The following is a 17844-nucleotide window of genomic DNA, read 5'->3' on the forward strand; positions in this document are numbered from 1 at the left end:
AGAACAGTTCTTACTGTACCTGCAGGGAGGGCCGTGGAGCAAGGTGCCTGGTCCCTTGGTGGGCGGGATAGTTTGCAGTGGGCCTCCTTCCTCAGGAAGTGGTTGAATTCACTTTTGGGGCAGTCTTGGAGTCTTTGAAAGAGTAGATGAGCACTTTGATGAAAAGCCATTTATTAAGCACTGTCTTGGTGAGTCTGAAATTGTGGAAGGAATGTAAATCAGCCTTTCTTAAGTACACTTTTAGATCTGCCATTTCAAGGAATGGCTGCCTCTGGAGACTGGGTGGACAGCCTTTGTGTCCCAGCTTCCAGGGCCGCAGCTCGCTCGGAGGGCTTGCTGAGTGACTGAGTGACTTCATTGTTGAATATGTTCTTTTGTTAGGCTGGTGAGCTTTTTGGAGGCAAAAGCAGAAAGCTTGCACAGAGGGGCTCATCATTACACAGGGGTAAGCAGCTCATTCTTGGAGACCTTGCCCTACCTTCCAGGAACCTGAGTGTTGGTGGGACCTTCCTAGTGTGTGAAACTTCCGTAATGGTGTTGTTGTGTTTTTAGATACATTTAGCAGTTGTTACAAAAGTTGTGACTTTTTGGTATAGACTTAAGATTAGTTATCTCAGGCTTTTCCTCACTAGCTTTCTATAATATCTCACCTGAAATGTGGTCAGATACAGAGATTATGTTTATCTTTATTATCTGCCTCTCTAAAGCTTTTAAAACTGCAAGAACGAGTCCTCAATAATGTGGTAATCTATTTGCTTGGGGATGAAGACCCCAGGGTGCGACATGTTGCTGCAGCTTCATTAGTAAGGTATTTACCAGTATTTTCTCTCTTCCTGCCTGTTTGTATTTGAAGTATAAATGGCGTGATGGTGGGAAGGGTGGGTGGAATTCAGAGGCTCTCGGGAGGTATCCCTGAGTCTTTTCAGCCATTCTGCTCTTTACCATAAGAATCTAAAATGATACTTAGAAAAACAAACTACTAACCTTTTATTGTAAAAGTGATTTTTCATTGTCAAAATTTTGGAATATGCAGAGTGGCAGTAGGAAAGGAATAAAAATCAATCGCCTTCAGTTTTGCTGCCTGGAGGTAATTGCTATTGGCAATGGGAAAGGATTTAGGGTAGCCAGCTGCCTGGAGGGAGAGGGTAAAGCATGGGCGTGTTCACTGTGCTTTCTGAGTAAATCAGCCTTGCTCTCCTGGTAGGTTGGTTCCAAAGCTGTTTTATAAATGTGACCAAGGACAGGCAGATCCCGTAGTGGCTGTGGCAAGAGATCAAAGTGGTGTTTACCTGAAGCTGCTCATGCACGAGACACAGCCTCCGTCGCACTTCTCTGTCAGCACCATTACCAGGTATACTGCCCGTGTGCCCCAATTTCGTTGGCACAATAGGCTTCTTCTGATGCCTGCTTTCTCCTTTCTGAAAACAGAAGGCTTTAATTCTGGATATTGTAGCTCATCTTTCTTTGACAGGCTATTTATCTTCTTCAGGTGTTGTCAAACCACCACTGTGGTTTGTTGTCATACCACCACTCTGGTTAATTAAGCCCTGTCTGAAGAGTGACGTCATCACTTGTTGTAATGACAGCTTCATTTTTGTGTGGGACTGTCAATCTGAACACTTGTCCATTGAAAATTCACACTGTTTTAGTGTCCCTTCTGAAGTGAGTGGCTCTGTCGAGAGCATGCCTGGTAATGTTTAGGTGGGCAGATGACTGAAGTGTCTAACTATGTGGGGGCACCTAGCTCAGTGATGTGCAGCAGTGCTTCTGGGCGGGTGCTCTGCTGCTTCAGCCACGCAGCTAGCACTTTTTGCCATGGTTCTTTTGACATATGGCCCCTTGACAGTCACCTGTACTTAGTGTCTGTATAGTAGTCATAGTTAACCAGTAGGTTTTGCCATGCTTCTCACTTAGGAAAAGATGTCAGATTCTCCTTAGTTTTGTTGCTGAGTTTATCTGGACAGAACACTGAGGAACACAAAAGTGAATCAAATGTGAACTCCATATGGGCCTGATTTAAACCCCTGGAGAATTAGAATCTGTAAAGGTAGAGGTAGACAGGGTGGCACAGATGGAATATGGAAGAAGTGCCTTGCGACTTCAGTAGTAGTGATCTGGATGCTCAGAACATGCAGGGGTCTTCACAAGAAGCAGCGGGCCGGGGATGTGGCCCCAGAGCTGTCGTGCAGGTTGGGGGAGGAGGGCACCTAGTGGAAAAAGAGGGGTATCAGATTTATTTCCACACATGGTTTTCTTTTCCTCACTTCCTCTGTTTCTTATGTTTTCCCCCGCCATCTCTACCCTTTCCTTCTCTTTGCAGTGCTAGGGGTCGTAGGGCTTTGTGCTAGACAAACACTACCACTAAACTATATCCTCAACCCTATTTCCTGTTTCTAGACTTCAATGTTATACTTTTTTTTTTTTTTGGTCAGTTGTGGGGCTTGAACTCAGAGCCTGGGCGCTGTCCCTGAGCCTCTTTTTAAGGCTAGCATTCTACCATTTCAGCCACAGCACTACTTCCAGTTTTTGAGTGATTAATTGGAGATAAGAGTCTCCCACAGACTTTTCTGACTGGCTTTGAACCACGATCCTCAGATCTCAGCTTCCTGAGTAGGATTACAGGTGTGAGCCACCATCACTTGGCTTACAGTCTTTTAAGTGTAATTTGATCTTAAGACAATGTTGTATGCTTTAAGAGTACATTTTAAGTCTTGTATTTTTCTTACTAGAATATATAGAGGTTATAGCTTACTACCAAGCATAACAGATGTCACCATGGAAAATAACCTGTCAAGAGTTATTGCTGCAGTTTCTCATGAGCTGATCACATCAACCACTAGGGCACTCACAGTAAGTCTTCTTGGTTGGGCTTAAGGAGGTTGATTTTAAGTAGTTCTGTGAAAATCCACATGCATGGTCACAGGAGATGGTGTGTGGGCACTCTTCTGAGGCTTGCTAAAGAACTGTGTTTATCAACAGAATCGAAACTAGTACAGACTCATTAGAAACTAGCTCAGTCACTTTTAGAAGACAAAATAGAAACTCTATAATCTGAATGAGAAATGCAGCATCTCTAGTACAATTAACTCAGAGATCTGGTAATTATACTAAAGGGTAAATCAGAAATACAAAGATTATTATATAATGTAATCATATCATGATTTCAAGTTGGACTCTATGTCTAAAAGCTAAGAGTGATTAAATTTCATATATTAACACATTGTACATTTATTAATATGATCCTTTGGAGAATTTTTAATGATATGGGGAGCTATAATATTAATTCTTAATGTTGAAAGAAAAAAGGTAAACTACAAAACCATGCTAGGGTTGTTTACAGTTGGATCTCAAGTATGAAAAATAACTGCTGGCTCCTATTCCCTGGGTGTCATCACCCTTTTATTACCATGTATGGCAGTTGTCTAGCTGTATCTTAAATTATCAGTGTGTCCTTTGGTTGGGTGAATGTCTTGTGGTCATGCAGAGCTCTCAGTTTTCTTTCTGTTGTACTATTTATAAAAGGTAAAATGAGGTTTAATTTGGTCAATATGTTGTGTTGTTTGGGTGATTTTTTTTCTTTCTCTCTCTCTCTCTTTGGTAGTTTGGATGCTGTGAAGCTTTGTGTCTTCTTTCTGCATCTTTTCCAGTTTGTGTCTGGAGTTTAGGTTGGCATTGTGGGTATGTATTTTCCCCAGCCTGTCGTTGTCTGATACTACATGGACAAGCACAATTACTGGGATGAGCTATAAGGCTGTACTTTAGGAACTCTTGCATGTTATGTTAGGAGTTACCATTAAATAATAATTTTCCTCTAGTAAATAGCCTGCTGGCATCTGGGAAAGTGTTTTGTCTCTTGTGCAGCATTAAGAAGTAAGCCTCCATCTGTGTGCTGGTTATGGGATTTTGATGACTTCTGTCATGCTTGACAGTAGATATGCAGACGTCTGTGACTCCGTGTATGGATTATATTCTTTTTTATTTTTAAAAAAATTTTTCCATTATGGAGTTTGAATTCAGGGCCGGGGCGTTGTCCTTGAGCCTCTGTGCTCAAGGGTAGTGCTCTACCACAGCTCCATTTCTGATTTTTGAGTTGTTATTTGGAGATAAGAGTCTCATGGGGACTTTTCTGCCCGGGCTGGCTTTGAACCATGATCTTCAGATCTCAGCCTCCTAAGTAGCTAAGATTACAGGCATGAGCCACCAGTGCCTGGCTAGATTGTATACTTAATATACAACATTGCTTTCCTTTTCTCACAAATAGAGACTGCACAACTGTAGGTTTTAGTTAGAGGTCCAGCACTAGACTTTGACTTAGGTCAAAGTAAAAACAAAATCAAAACACAAAGGAAGTTAGAAAGTCATCAGAATAACCACATAGTGCTACTTCTCTTAATCAGATCTATTACTTGGTTTGATTTCTCAAATAGTTTTTAGGTACTTCACAGAAAGGGTGTTAGTTGTTTAGCAGTAGTAAAATGAACTTCTGAGCTGGTGTGAAATGCATCTGACATGCTTTCTCCTGAGACTTTGCTTGAAACTCCTTGTCATTTTACCTTGTAAATGCCTCCTTCCAGAGCGCCCCCACTCAGCGCCTCTGACGACTCTAGAAAAAGCTGTACCGTGGGGATGGCCACCATGATTCTCACCTTGCTCTCGTCAGCTTGGTTCCCATTGGATCTCTCAGCCCATCAAGACGCCTTGATTTTGGCTGGAAACTTGCTTGCAGGTACCAAGTTGAAGTAGAGTCTCCAGGACTTTTATCTCTGATTACCTTCTTGGGGAGAAGGGAGGGGGCACACACAAGGGAAAATAATTGTTGGTCATTTTCCAGGATAGCTGGTTCCTTCATTCCAGATATCTCAGATGTTGCTGGCATATGTGAATATGTGCAGTGGCAGCTGTTCTGGGCTGTGTGTTGCTGGAGAGCAGCATTTTCCCAGTCCAGCCCCTTAGTGAGGCCAAGCTCCTTTGAGCTCAGTATGGTCCTGGCTATCATGTACCAGGAATTATCTGACACCTTTGGAGCATTAGAGCCTATGTATGGGCTTCATTTTCCAGTTGATTGCCGACTGACAGAAGAGTCATACAAACTAGTACAGTAGCAGCACAGGGTAGGTATAGATTAGACACATCAGGTGAGGCATTGCACATGTGAGGGTGTGGAGATGCAAAAGTGTGGCTGCAGGGGAGTGGAAGTCACAGAGTGCAGGGATGAGAATGGAGGATGCACCAGCCAGGATGGCCAAGTCCACTGAAGCTATGGTGAAGGGACACCAGTTCCCTGTAAGGAATCTGGGCTGGTTCTGTTCACCACCCGCAGAATTCATGGAAGCTACAACCAGTAGTTAGATTTGTGTTCTAAAAGGATCACGCAACTTAATTCAGTACAGGCTGGAGGAGAAGATGAGGAAGATCAGTTAGTAGATTAACTGACATTCTGACCAGAATTACCATCTTGGTTCAGCTTCTGTTTAAGTAATTTGGGATTAGAGGGAAGTGATTCAAAGAATGAAAGAGGCAGAGTTACTGAGCTTTAGTCTGCAACTGAGCCTGGGTTTTTGTAGAAGTTGGAACACAGTTGGAGGCATCTGTTGAGCGTCAGGTACAGAGATCCAGCGGTCTGTCACTAGATAGGTGAGGAACTTGTGTTTTCAACAAGCAGCTTCCTTCCCCTCCACTGGAAAAGGGGGAGTAATGTGTGTGCCTGTGTCACAGCCAGTGCCCCCAAGTCTCTGAGAAGTTCATGGACCTCTGAAGAAGAAGCCAACCCAACAGCCACCAGACAAGAGGAGGTGTGGCCAGCGTTAGGTGACCGGACACTGGTGCCCATGGTCGAGCAGCTCTTCTCCCACCTGCTGAAGGTGATCAATATCTGTGCTCACGTCTTGGATGATGTGACTCCGGGGCCAGCAATTAAGGTAACTTCTTCTTCAAGGCAGCCCTGGCGACTGGGCTTCCAGAACACCTTGCTTTAGCCATCCTTTCCTTTTCCTCACTCACTTTTGCTGTAAGTAAACCATGTCACACATATCCTGATGCTTCATTTAACATCAAAACTATGGTTATTTATTTTAAAAGGCTTTTATCTCTGATTACCGTCTGGGGGGGGGGGGAAGAGGGGCACACACAAGGGAAAATAATTGTTGGTCATTTTCCAGGATAGCTGGTTCCTTCATTCCAGATATCTCAGATGTTGCTGGCATATGTGAATGTGTGCAGTGGCAGCTGTTCTGGGCTGTGTGTTGCTGGAGAGCAGCATTTTCCCAGTCCAGCCCCTTAGTGAGGCCAAGCCTCTTTGAGCTCAGTATGGTCCTGGCTATCATGTACCAGAAAAGTCCCTGTGAGACTCTTATATCCAAATAACCACTCAAAAATCAGAAATGGGAAGTGGCGCTGTGGCTCCAGTGGTAGATCACTAGCCTTGAGCTGAAGAGCTGAGGGACAGCGCCCAGGCTCAGAGTTCAAGCCACACAACTGACCAAAAAAAAAAAAAAAAAAAAAAAAATCAACACTGAGGATTGTGGTTCAAAACCAGCCCAGGCAGGAACATTTGTGAGGCTCTTATCTCCAATTAACCACCAGAAAACCAGAAGTGGTGCTATGGCTCAGGTGGTAGAGCACTTGTCTTGAGCTGAAGAGCTCAGGGACAGCGCCCAGGCCCAGAGTTCAAGCCACACGACCGACCAAAAAAAAAAAAAAAAAAAAAAGAACACTAAAACAAATGTTAAAGTATTCACACAATGAACTTCACAGATTTACCAGTTCACTTACAGTTACATGTGATTCTTCTCTTTTCTGTGTCTTTCATCTTTTTTTATTTTTCAGATCTCAGCCTCCTGAGTAGCTAGGATTACAGGCGTAAGCCACTACACCTAGCATTGTGTCTTTCATCTTTAAACCATTCTATCTTTTGGTTCTCTTCTTCTGCAATGCCTTCTGAAAATTCAGTCTCCCATCCCAACATCTAGCCTTTACCCCTTCTCAGACACCTTTAGAATGAGGTTTCTCGGGCCTTGTACAGCTGGACTCTGACCCTCTACTTCATCTCTCTTTAACCTCTGCTAGCCTGATTTCTGCTATCACGCCCCACACACTCTTCCTGCCAGTATCATGTCTCCAGGACTCTTCTCTATCTCTTTCCTTCTTCCCACTTCAGCCTCTGAGCATTCGCTCTAGTCTGTCTCTTGTGTTTCCTTCAACCCCCCCCAGCACTGCCTTGTTCAGTTTTTCCTCCCCACTGTTAAAGCTCTGTCTTGGGTCATCTTCTCTTACTACTGTCTGGACCATCCATGTCGAGTAGAGCTTCTGATGTCAGTGGATGTAGTCTGTGTCCATGGCAGCTGCAGCAGCATCACTAACCACACAGGATTCATGAGCTCTTCAAAGTGGCTAGTGTGTCTTCTGAACTTAAAGCTTGTTCAATTTTCATTAAGTCTGAATGTAAATAGCCACCTAGTGGTAGTGTCTCAGCAGTGGACAGGACAGTCTGGAGTTGCAGACACGTGTGCCCAGTGGACTTCCGCATGGTGCTTCTGTTTGGTTGATCGTAGATGTGTTGACCATGGTGAACTGAGCTTCTAATCCCCTCCCCATGTCTGTGCCTGTGCCTCTTCCCTCACTTTGTATTTTTTTAGCCAGAGATAGGAGCCGTGATAGCTCTTCATTCTGGGTCAGCAAATCCTTTATTTTTCCTATTAAATACCTTGCAAGGGGGTGGGGGGCTGGGGGGGGGTGGAGATGGGAAGGGATGGGAAGGGGAGGCAACAATACTTGATAAGAAATGCACTCATTACCTTGTCCATATAATTGTAACACCTCTGAACGGTATTTTCACAATAAAAATAAAAATAAATACCTTGCAAAAAAACTCATATGTATACTTACATGTATTCATGTAAATATACACATCCCTGACTATATCCTTTTCTCCTTTTCTTTCTCTCAGTTTGTTCTGAATAGACTGATGTAGTATCTCTATTTTGCCTAGTTTTGGAAATAATATTAATAATATAGTTTACATATTACATAATTCAAATATACAATTCTTTCTTTTTCTTTTTTTTGCAAGTCCTGGGGCTTGAACTCAAGGTCTGGGCACTATCCCTGAGCTTCTTTTGCTCAAGGCTAGCATTCTACCACTTGAGCCACAGTGCCACTTCCGTTTTTTTCTGTTTAAATGTTACTGAGGAAGTGAACCCAGGGCTTCATGCATGCTAGGGAAGAACTCTACCACGAAGCCACATTCCCAGCCTCTATGACAAATTTTTTTTGTCAGTCATGGGGCTTGAACGCAGGGCCTGGGTGTGCACGTCCTTGAACTCTTTTGCTCAAGGCTAGTGCTCTAGCACTTAAGTCACAGCACTACTTCCACAATTCATTTTCTTTTAAAGTATGACATAGAGTTGTTATCACCACAGTCAACTTTAGACTCCCAAAAGAAGCCTGCACTTTTCCCCCCAAACCTTCTCTGCCCCTGGCTCCAAGCAGTCAGCCGTTGATCTGCTTTCTGTCTTTGGAAGCCTCTTCTGTACAGTCCTACAGATGGGCTCATGCTCTCGGGGGCCTTGTGACAGACCCTCTCACCTAGCCTCTGTAGTCCAGTCCTTCCTGTTCCCTCTGCCCATTCCCATAGACATTTACTATGGCCATTTGCCCAGGGTGACATCCTTACAGATGAAGTTCGGTCTTCGTTTGAGTTGCCATCACAAAATGGCATATCCTGAGTGGCATGGTTCTGGGGCTAGAAGTCAGATCAAGGTGCTGACAGATATTTTCTTCTGTTTGGGCCCATTCTCTCATAGAACTATCTTCTTACAGTGTCTTCGTGGGGCTTGAACTCTGGGCTTGGGCGCTGTCCTTGCACTCTTCAACTGAAGGTGAGCGCTCTACCGCTTGAGCTACAGCGCCACTTCCGGTTTTCTAGTGGTTTATTGGAGATAAGAGTCTCACGGACTTTCCTGCCTGGGCTGGCTTTGAACGGCGATCTTCAGATCTCAGCCTCCTGAGTAGCTAGGATTATAGGCGTGAGCCACCGGCGCCCGGCTGGTTTCTTTTTTAAGAACTAATTCCCGGAAGTGGCGCTGTAGCTCAAGTGGTAGAGCGCTCGCCTTGAGCTGAAGAGCTAAGGGACAACGCCCAGGCCCAGAGTTCAAGCCCCACGACCGACAAAAAAAAAAAAAGAACTAATTCCCTTTATGAGGGTCCCACTCACATGGCCTCATCTCCAATTGCCCACTTCCTAATATATTATCTTAGAGGTTAAGTTTCAACAGCTCAGTGGCAGGGACATTGTGTGGGCACTTTGTTACGGTTGGGGAGAAAGTGAGTAGCAGAGCAAGGACTAGAAGTGCGGCTCTGTCATTTCCACTCTGTCCGTGCTGGCTGCCACCTCTGGCATGGGAGCTGGATAGTCTATATTCACTCACGGAGGGGAAAGAATGTGGCTATGTCTGTACTTGCTGGCTCCTGGCTGTGCTGCTTGTTAACTGTGACCTTGAGTGAGTCACTTGAAAAGTGACATTTAAAACAGGATCATGTCCTGTGCATGTCCTGGCTTATATAGAATAGCCCAATTGCCTACTATTAGAGGGGTGCTGGTGGCCTCCAGTCCTTGCCATAGCCCAAGAACCCTGTGCATCTGCAACACATTCACCATGCAGCTGTGAAGAAGTTTTGGGCTTCACCTACCAGGTGCAACCTGTTGTGTGGATGAGTACAGGCATTTGTAGCTCAGAGCTCTGTTAAAGACAGGCTTAAAGAACAAGATGGGTTGTATGGTTAGCGCTTTTCACTATATGGCAAAACCGTATATGAGTCATTTTAGTTCCCATTGTCTGTTGGCCATACTCCTACCTCATTTTTGTTTTCTGTTTCAGGCAGCCTTGCCTTCTCTAGCAAACCCCCCTTCCCTAAGTCCCATCCGGCGAAAGGGGAAGGAGAGAGAACCAGGAGAACAGGCATCTGTTCCACCGAGTCCCAAGAAAGGCAATGAGGCCAATACAGGTAAGGAACACCTGCTGGGTAGGGAGGGACAGGCGCTGTCTGTGCGGCGGAAGGGTGGGACTTAAGCTTACCCTCCTGTTGAAATCCATAGAATACTTGGTGCTGTACGGAAATCTAGTACCTAGCAAGGAAGTCAATGGGAGTTCTCTGAATTGCTTCAGTTAATAAACGTGCTATTTGTCAGCAGCACACTCTTTGGTCTTAGCATCTATAAGTGTTACTTACTGAAAAGCAGTCACTCTTGCCTGTAAGTCATCTGGCTGTGGCAATGGAGGTAGCTGTGATTTCACTAGAGGAGGTAGTATGGATAGCCTGGAGTGTGTGTGTAGAGCTGATTGTGGTTTGGTAGGGATTTTGGAGTAGGAAATAGAATTTGCATTTAGAAGAGACAACAAATGTGGGAGCTGACTATGTGGTACCTATTTGAAAAACAGACTGCTAAAGAAAGGGGTAAAGTCAGCTGCAAAAGACTAGAAAATTCACAGATGTTGGAAGGGGCTTCAGTACCTGGGAAAAGGTCAGAGAAAAGGTGCCAGACTTTTGACATTGCGGGAAGAACTGGATCCAGTCTGTACAGTTCTTATTGGGCATGGGCAGAGTGGTTCTGGGATTGATTACAGGCATTCAGTCAACAAACTGATGCCTAAAACCAGCCAGCATTCATCCAGTAAACAGATCCCAGTGGACACACTTATGCCTTCTAAAGCAATCAAGCAAATGAAACCAACGAGAACAGCCAGTGCTCTTTTTACTATCTTATGTTACTTTTCAGGCCTCAGGCTCTGATTTGTTAGTCAGTTTCTCATTCTACTTAATCAGGAAGATAGAGGTGAGATTCGAACTTTTTTTTTTTTTTTTTTTTGGTCGGTTATAGGGCCTGAACTCTGGGCCTGGGCGCTGTCCCTCAGCTCTTCAGCTCAAGGCTAGCGCTCTACCACTTGAGCCATAGCACCACTTCTGGCTTTTACCGCTTATGTGGTGCTAAGGAATCAAACCCAGGGCCTCATGCCTGCAAGACAAGCACTCTACTACTGAGCCACCTTCCCAGTCCTCGAACTCGTTTTTTCTTTTTCTTTTTTATTTTTTTTGTCCTGTCGTGGGGCCTGATCTCTGGGCCTGGGCGCTGTCCCTCAGCTCTTCAGTTCAAGGCTAGCGCTCTACCACTTGAGTCACAGTGCCACTTCCAGGTTTTTTTGTTTTGTTTTTGTTTTTTTTTGCTTATGTGGTGCTGAGGAATCGAACCCAGGGCCTCAGGCATGCAAGGCAAGCGCTCTACCACTGAGCCAACTTCCCAGCCCCCGAACTTGTTTTTTCTAGAACACTTAAAAATCATATTACCAGGGGCTGGAAAGGTGGCTCAGTGGGAGAGTGCTTGCCCCCCATGCATGAGGCCCTGGGTTTGATTCCTCAGCACCACATAAGAAGAAAAGGCCGGAAATGGCTCTGTGGCTCAAGTGGTAGAGCGCTCGCCTTGAGCTAAATAGCTGAGAGACAGCGCCCAGGCCCAGAGTTCAGGCCCCACGACCGACCAAAAAAGAATCATATTATCAGTAATTCTTGTTAACTTGGGCAGGTTTTTTTCTTTAATCTAAACATTTATTTTTTGTATACTTTTGAAGCCTCTCGACAATCAGATTCCTCAGGCCCTGTCACAGCAAGTAAATCTTCCTCAGTGGGCAGTTTCTACCATCTCCCATCCTACCTCAGACTGCATGATGTCCTGAAGGCCACTCACGCCAACTACAAGGTACCAAATGTGTGGCTACTTTGATGTGTCTAATGGGTTTTTGGTCTTTTTCTTAGGATTTGAACTATATATGTATGGACATACTGTTAGAGATATGAATTATGATTGTTTTTACCAAGTTTGTCTTTCAGCTTGGCTTATGGTAGCTTTACCGATATTTCCAGATACTTACAGATCTGGGATTTTTATAGTAGGGAAGTGATTTCTTATGGTTTATGGACTTCTCAAAACAGCTGGTGTTCATATGCAAGTGGGAGACCCTGAGGCTTGGTGTGTTGGGTGTGCACCCTTGAGGCTCACCACAGCCTCTTTCTTAGGCCATTCAGCCAGGTTACAGGGATCTCATGTAGCTCTGTATGCAGGTTTCCTCTGCTTCGCCCTCTGGGGTGCACATCACAGGGCAGCAGCGTGCAGGTCTCCCTCATGGGTCTGCCGAGGGAAGACACGCGTTTCACATAAACCTGTTTCAGGTATTCAGAGCACATGAGCCCCCTTTCCATCTAAGGAAACTGTCCTATTGGGGTAGGGAGTTGTTGTTGGGGCTTGAACTCTGGTCCTGGGCGCTGTCCCTGAACTCTTCAGCTCAAGGTGAGCGCTCTACCAGTTGAGCCACAGCACCACTTCCGGCTTAATTGGAGATGAGTCTCATGGACTTTCCTTGCCTGGGTTGGCGTTGAACTATGATTCTCAGATCTCAGCCTCCTAAGTAGCTAGGATTACAGTTGTGAGCCACCAGTGCTTGGCCAGTGTAGGGAATTACTTCAGAACCAGGTGACCTTTGAAGAATTTTGAAAGATTATGTCTCACAGTACTTGTACATGTCTCACTAAAGGGGTCCCAGATACTCCTCTTTCACTGTACTAATAGATAACTTCTTAATTGGCTGGAAAATCATTTATAAACCTCTTGGCTTCTTTCTGAGGAATAGTGATCATTTTGAAAGATAAAATCTTGAATCAAGCAGGGTGCCAGTGGCTTATACCTGCAGACCTAACAACTCAGGAAGCTGAGATCTAAGGATTGAGGTTTGAAGTCAACTCTGGCAAAAAAAGAAGTCTGTGATACTTTTATTTACAATTAACCACCAAAACCCTGGAAGTGGATGTGTTGCTCAAGTGTTAGAACATCAACTGAGTAAACATGCTAAGGGATAGTGCCCAGACCTTGAGTTCAAGCCCCCAGTATTAGTCCTCCAAAAAAGAAGCTTTTCTTTTTTAAATTAAAAGGTATTTTGATTTAAAAAAATGTATCATCACATTTTATGCAAGTCTATGGCCTCTGTTTAGTATGTTCCACATGTCAGTCCATGCAAAAAAGAATGTTGTGGGGGGTTTTTTTGGTCAGTTATAAGGCTTAAACTCAGGTATTGGGCACTGCCCATGAGTTCTTTAGCTTTAGGCTAGCATTCTAGCTACCACTTTTAGCTGCATTGCAACTTCCAGTGTTTGAGTGGTTTATTGGAGAAAAAGTCTCACAGACTTTCCTGCCCAGGCTGGCTTTGAACCATGATCCTCAGATCTCAGCTTCCTGAGTATAGGATTCCAGGCATGAGCCACTGAGGCCCAGCCTGTTTTTATTTTGTTTTGGTTTTTTAAAAAAAATTTGTTTTAGCTTAGTTCATGTCATCTTTAGCTAGAGGCTTCATTCCTATGCTCCCAGTGTTCTCCCTGTTTGCTGTTTTTTCCTCCCTGTAACCTTATTCCACCTTAATTTTGGCTTTCTTAGTCACTTGGATTTCTGCTTCCTTGGTTCTCTGTTCCTATCTTACTCCTCAGTTTCCCTGTGTTTGGAGTGGCTGACTTGTCCTGATATGTGTCTTATCATCTTCTCTTTCTTTCCTTCCATCTTCACACTCCATATCACACCCCTTTTTTTTCTTCTCTGTGATCCCTTTCCTGTCTCTGGTTCTCATTTCTGTGGTTTCCAGTCTCCCAGGACTTGTTCAGTGCTTCTTAAGCACTCATGCTGTCCCTTTTATCTTAGGGTTTTTTTTTTTTTTGGGGGGGGGGGTCCAGTTGTGGGCCTGAATTCTGGGCCTGGGCGCTGTCCCTCAGCTCTTTAGCTCAAGGCTAGCGCTCTACCACTCGAGCCACAGCGCTACTTCCGGCTTTTTTCTTTTTTCTTATATGGTGCTGAGGAATCGAACCCAGGGCCTCATGCATGCAAGGCAAGTGCTCTATCACTGAGCCACCTTCCTAGCCCCTTATGTTAGTTTTTACTGCATGACTGCCTTCTCTAGGTACCTGAACTCTAGAATCCCACACCTCTCTCCTCTTTCCCCTTCTCAGTTATCTAGGGGAAGAAGTTGGAGGGGAGCCTCTTCCAGGCTCTGTAGCCCTCCATGACATCATCATATCAAGTCCCAGGGTCTCACAACAGGGACTCCTCTTCTTCCTCCTGGTCTGTTGGAAGCATACTGAAGTTGGCTTCCCCCTGTCCTATCCTCTGATTCTAGAAAATAGGAGAATTTCTGTATAAGTAAGCCGGATCCTTCAGAATCTTAATTTAATTATAATAAGACTGACGTACTATTGTGTGGCAGGATGGGAATGACTGTCCCTGAAATAGCTAGTGAGTAGACACACCCAGATGGCCAGTCCACAGAGACCTCTGGCTGCAGCAGATGGCATTTGTGTCTTTGTTGTAGATAACCAGAACTGAGGTGGTGCCAGTAACCCTGTGCTCTCTCCTTCCACCTTGCCAAGGTCACTTTGGATCTTCAGAACAGCACTGAGAAGTTTGGGGGGTTCCTGCGCTCTGCCTTGGACGTTCTTTCTCAGATTCTAGAGCTGGCGACACTGCAGGACATTGGGAAGGTTTGTGTTTCATTTCTTCCTCTTGAACCTGATGTCACCCTAGCCCAGGGACCAGGATGGTACCTCAGGCTCCAGGCACCACAGCCTGGGAAGACTGCTCTCTGCCCCTGTGTACTCCTGTCCTGGACCTGAACACTGTTCGTGTCCTAGGTATAAAATGCATGGGTTGGGGCGGGTAGGGGGAGAGTCATTTCTAAGCATACCCTATTTTCTCTAAATCACATTATCTTATATTAAACCTAGTTTATTCTAGAATATTGGGTTTTTTAATGTGCTTACAGAATCATTTATTTTCCCCTTGAGCTCTTTACATGGCAAAACCGGATTGAGCAAGTGTGAGTGACTGGCTCTCTTCATGTCTTTGGGTATGGCAGAGCTGGGAAACTCATGTTTTTTGATTCTTCCCTACTCTATTTTATAATGAAAGTCTCAAACATATATTCTGTGGTGGACACCATCACATCCCCACACAGATTCTTTAAATCCTTTAAGTTTTTCTTCTGTATTGTATAAATCCCCACTAATCCTCTATCAGCGCCTCGTGTCCAGTATGTTTCAAAGTGACTCACAGACAGTCCCCTTTCATTTGTTTATCCTCAACTAAAATGCAGTATAGTCTTCTTTCAGTATTCACTGAGGATTGGTTTAAGATTCACATTCCACCTCACCCACTGCATATACCAAAATTTATTAATGCTCATATCCCTCATATAAAATGATGCTGTGTCAGGTGCCATTGGCTTATGCCTATAATCCTATCTACTAGGGAGGCTGAGATCTGAAGAGCTCAGAGTTTAAGCAGGAAAATCTGTGAGACTTTCATCTCCAGTTAACCAGCAAAAAGCTGAGAGTAGAGTTGTAGCTCAAGTGGTAGAGCATTAGCTTTGAACACAGAAGCTTAGGGATAGTGTTCAGGTCCTGAGTTCAAGCCCCAGGACAGGCACACATGAAAAAAGATATAGTATGTATCTATAGAATGTTCTTAGACTTATATAGTACGTATGCATCCTTTTGTATACTTTTTTTTTTTTTTTTTTTGTCATTTGTGAGGCTTGAACTCTGGGCCTGAGCACTGTCTGTCCCTCAGCTCTTCAGCTCAAGGCAAGCACTCTACCACTTGAGCTACAGTGCCACTTCTAGTTTTCTGGTAGTTTATTGGAGATAAAGAGTTTCACAGACTTCCTGCCTGGGCTGGTTTTGAACCGCAATCCTTAGATCTTAGCCTCCTGAGTAGCTAGGATTACAGGCATGAGCCACCTGCAACCGACTGTATACTTTTTTTAAATTATGATAAAAACAAGATCTCTTCAGGATAAGGATAGGAGGGGGAAAATGGAGGTGAAGGAAGAGGTAACACTGACCAAGAAGACTTGAACATGGTAACATTAATGCCATTACTTTACACATTGTTGCAGATTGCTGTGAGACACTTCCAGGGGTCACTGGCATAATCACAGCGTTACATTAGGTGATGTGCTCAGCTGAATACATAGGCCAGAAGATATCCACAAAGGCAGGGCTTTGGACTCATTTGCACACTTCCTAATTCCTAACCTAAAATATGATTGGAAGCATCACAGACCCTACATACTTGGTCATTGTTGAATAAACAAATGAGTGAAAAAATAGGTGTGTAAATTCAAGGAAGCAGCTTTCATATGCCTATGTAAATTTCATTGCCTTTTTGGTCAGTCGTGGGCTTGAACTCTGGGCCTGCGAATTGTCCCTGAGCTTTTCAGCTCAAGGCAAATACTCTACCACTTGAGCCACAGCACCACTTCCAGTTTTCTGGAGGTTAATTGGAGGTAAGAGTCTCATGGCCTTTCCTGCCCAGGCTGGCTTTGAACCATGAACCTAAGATCTCAGCTTCCTGAGTAGCTAGGATCACAGGCGTGAGCCACCAGCACCTGGCTTAATTTCAATACCTTGTATGGATACTGTTCAGGATAATAAATTAAAAACCTTACATGTACAAAATGTAAATGGAGCCATCTTGCATCTTTGATTGCTGTGTAGGTTTCACAACAACAATGGATCATCTGTGAATCTCTTAGTATCTTACTTTTCTTTCCACAGTGTGTTGAAGAGATCCTTGGTTACCTGAAATCGTGTTTTAGTCGAGAGCCAATGATGGCAACGGTTTGCGTTCAGCAGGTAAGAGTGCCATTTCCTATCCTTGGTCCCACATCCTGCCCCGGCCTGGTACCAGAATGCTGCTTCCTCAGAAGCTGCTGCTGGAGATGTGTTCAGAAAGGATTGGGTGGTCCTAGCTGTCATTCTCTCACTTCCTGGATGATTGGAGGTTTTCCCCCTCTCCAAATCCATCCTAGAGCCCAGGACAATGGAAGCTGTGTTGGTCCCTTTCTGCTTTGCCCTAGTCTTCCTATCTCTGCAGGTCTCTGATCAGAATGCCCCGTCTCACATAGAAGCACAGGGAAACCCAAACTTATGTCTGAGGCACCAGTCACACTGCACAGCAGGGTCTCCTGGGCAGCGGCAGGGATTCCTAATGAGAAATGCACATTATGAATTTTGGCTGGATTTACTTACTAGTTGGGAGTGTGAATCTTAAAATGTTGCTCATCTACAGTAAATCAGCTGGTGAGCTGCTGATGCTTCAGTTCTTTCACTTTAGCTACTGAAGACACTCTTTGGAACAAACTTGGCTTCCCAGTTTGACAGCTTATCTTGGAACCCCAGCAAGTCTCAAGGCCGAGCCCAGCGCCTGGGCTCTTCGAGTATGAGACCAGGCTTGTATCACTACTGCTTCATGGCTCCATACACCCACTTCACACAAGCCCTGGCAGATGCCAGCCTGAGGAACATGGTACAGGTGGAGCAGGAGCATGATGCCTCGGGGTAAGAGTGTGGTGTGATCTGCCATTGGTGGGACACAGACGTCAGGCAAGGAGTACTTGGCAAAAGCAGTAAAAATAAAAACAAGTTAGCCAGGGTCTTCTAACAGCTTCCTGTGTTGGAGCAAGTTTAGGAAATATGGTTACTGCAAAGGTGAGTAAGGCATAGGCCCTTCTAAATGGCGCCCTGTCCAGCCAATGGGCTGTGCTTTGGACATTATATCATCTCAGGCTGCCTGCAAAGCACTAGCTCTAACTCTTAAATTGTACTCATAGCAGTGGGGCAAACAGTGTGCTCACATATAGAAAGCATAGACGCACAGGTTCTTTTCTTTTAGTTTCTTCTATTATTTTGTGCCAGTAGTATGGCTTGAACTCAGGGCCTATGTAATACTCTTATCTTTTTTTTTTTTTCCCCTCAATG

At 44.6% G+C, this 17844-nt stretch overlaps 1 protein-coding gene across 1 annotated transcript in view; it reads left to right on the top strand.

Moving 5' to 3' along the window:
- The window catches only part of LOC138822918 (huntingtin), a gene marked incomplete at its 5' end in the record, with an annotated part of 115004 nt that overhangs the window by 41422 nt on the left and 55738 nt on the right, over positions 1-17844 (top strand). The window contains 12 exons of the mRNA XM_070015895.1: positions 382-445; positions 708-808; positions 1205-1351; positions 2730-2850; positions 3602-3678; positions 4575-4726; positions 5716-5918; positions 9876-10002; positions 11622-11749; positions 14455-14565; positions 16642-16719; positions 17201-17424. Coding sequence (XP_069871996.1) covers positions 382-445; positions 708-808; positions 1205-1351; positions 2730-2850; positions 3602-3678; positions 4575-4726; positions 5716-5918; positions 9876-10002; positions 11622-11749; positions 14455-14565; positions 16642-16719; positions 17201-17424 — 1533 coding nt within the window. The remainder of the gene's footprint in view (positions 1-381; positions 446-707; positions 809-1204; positions 1352-2729; positions 2851-3601; positions 3679-4574; positions 4727-5715; positions 5919-9875; positions 10003-11621; positions 11750-14454; positions 14566-16641; positions 16720-17200; positions 17425-17844) is intronic.

This window comes from Dipodomys merriami, unplaced genomic scaffold (assembly GCF_024711535.1).
Source record: "Dipodomys merriami isolate MVZ:Mamm:240054 unplaced genomic scaffold, mDipMer1.0.p SCAF_1175, whole genome shotgun sequence".
Lineage (NCBI taxonomy): Eukaryota > Metazoa > Chordata > Mammalia > Rodentia > Heteromyidae > Dipodomys > Dipodomys merriami.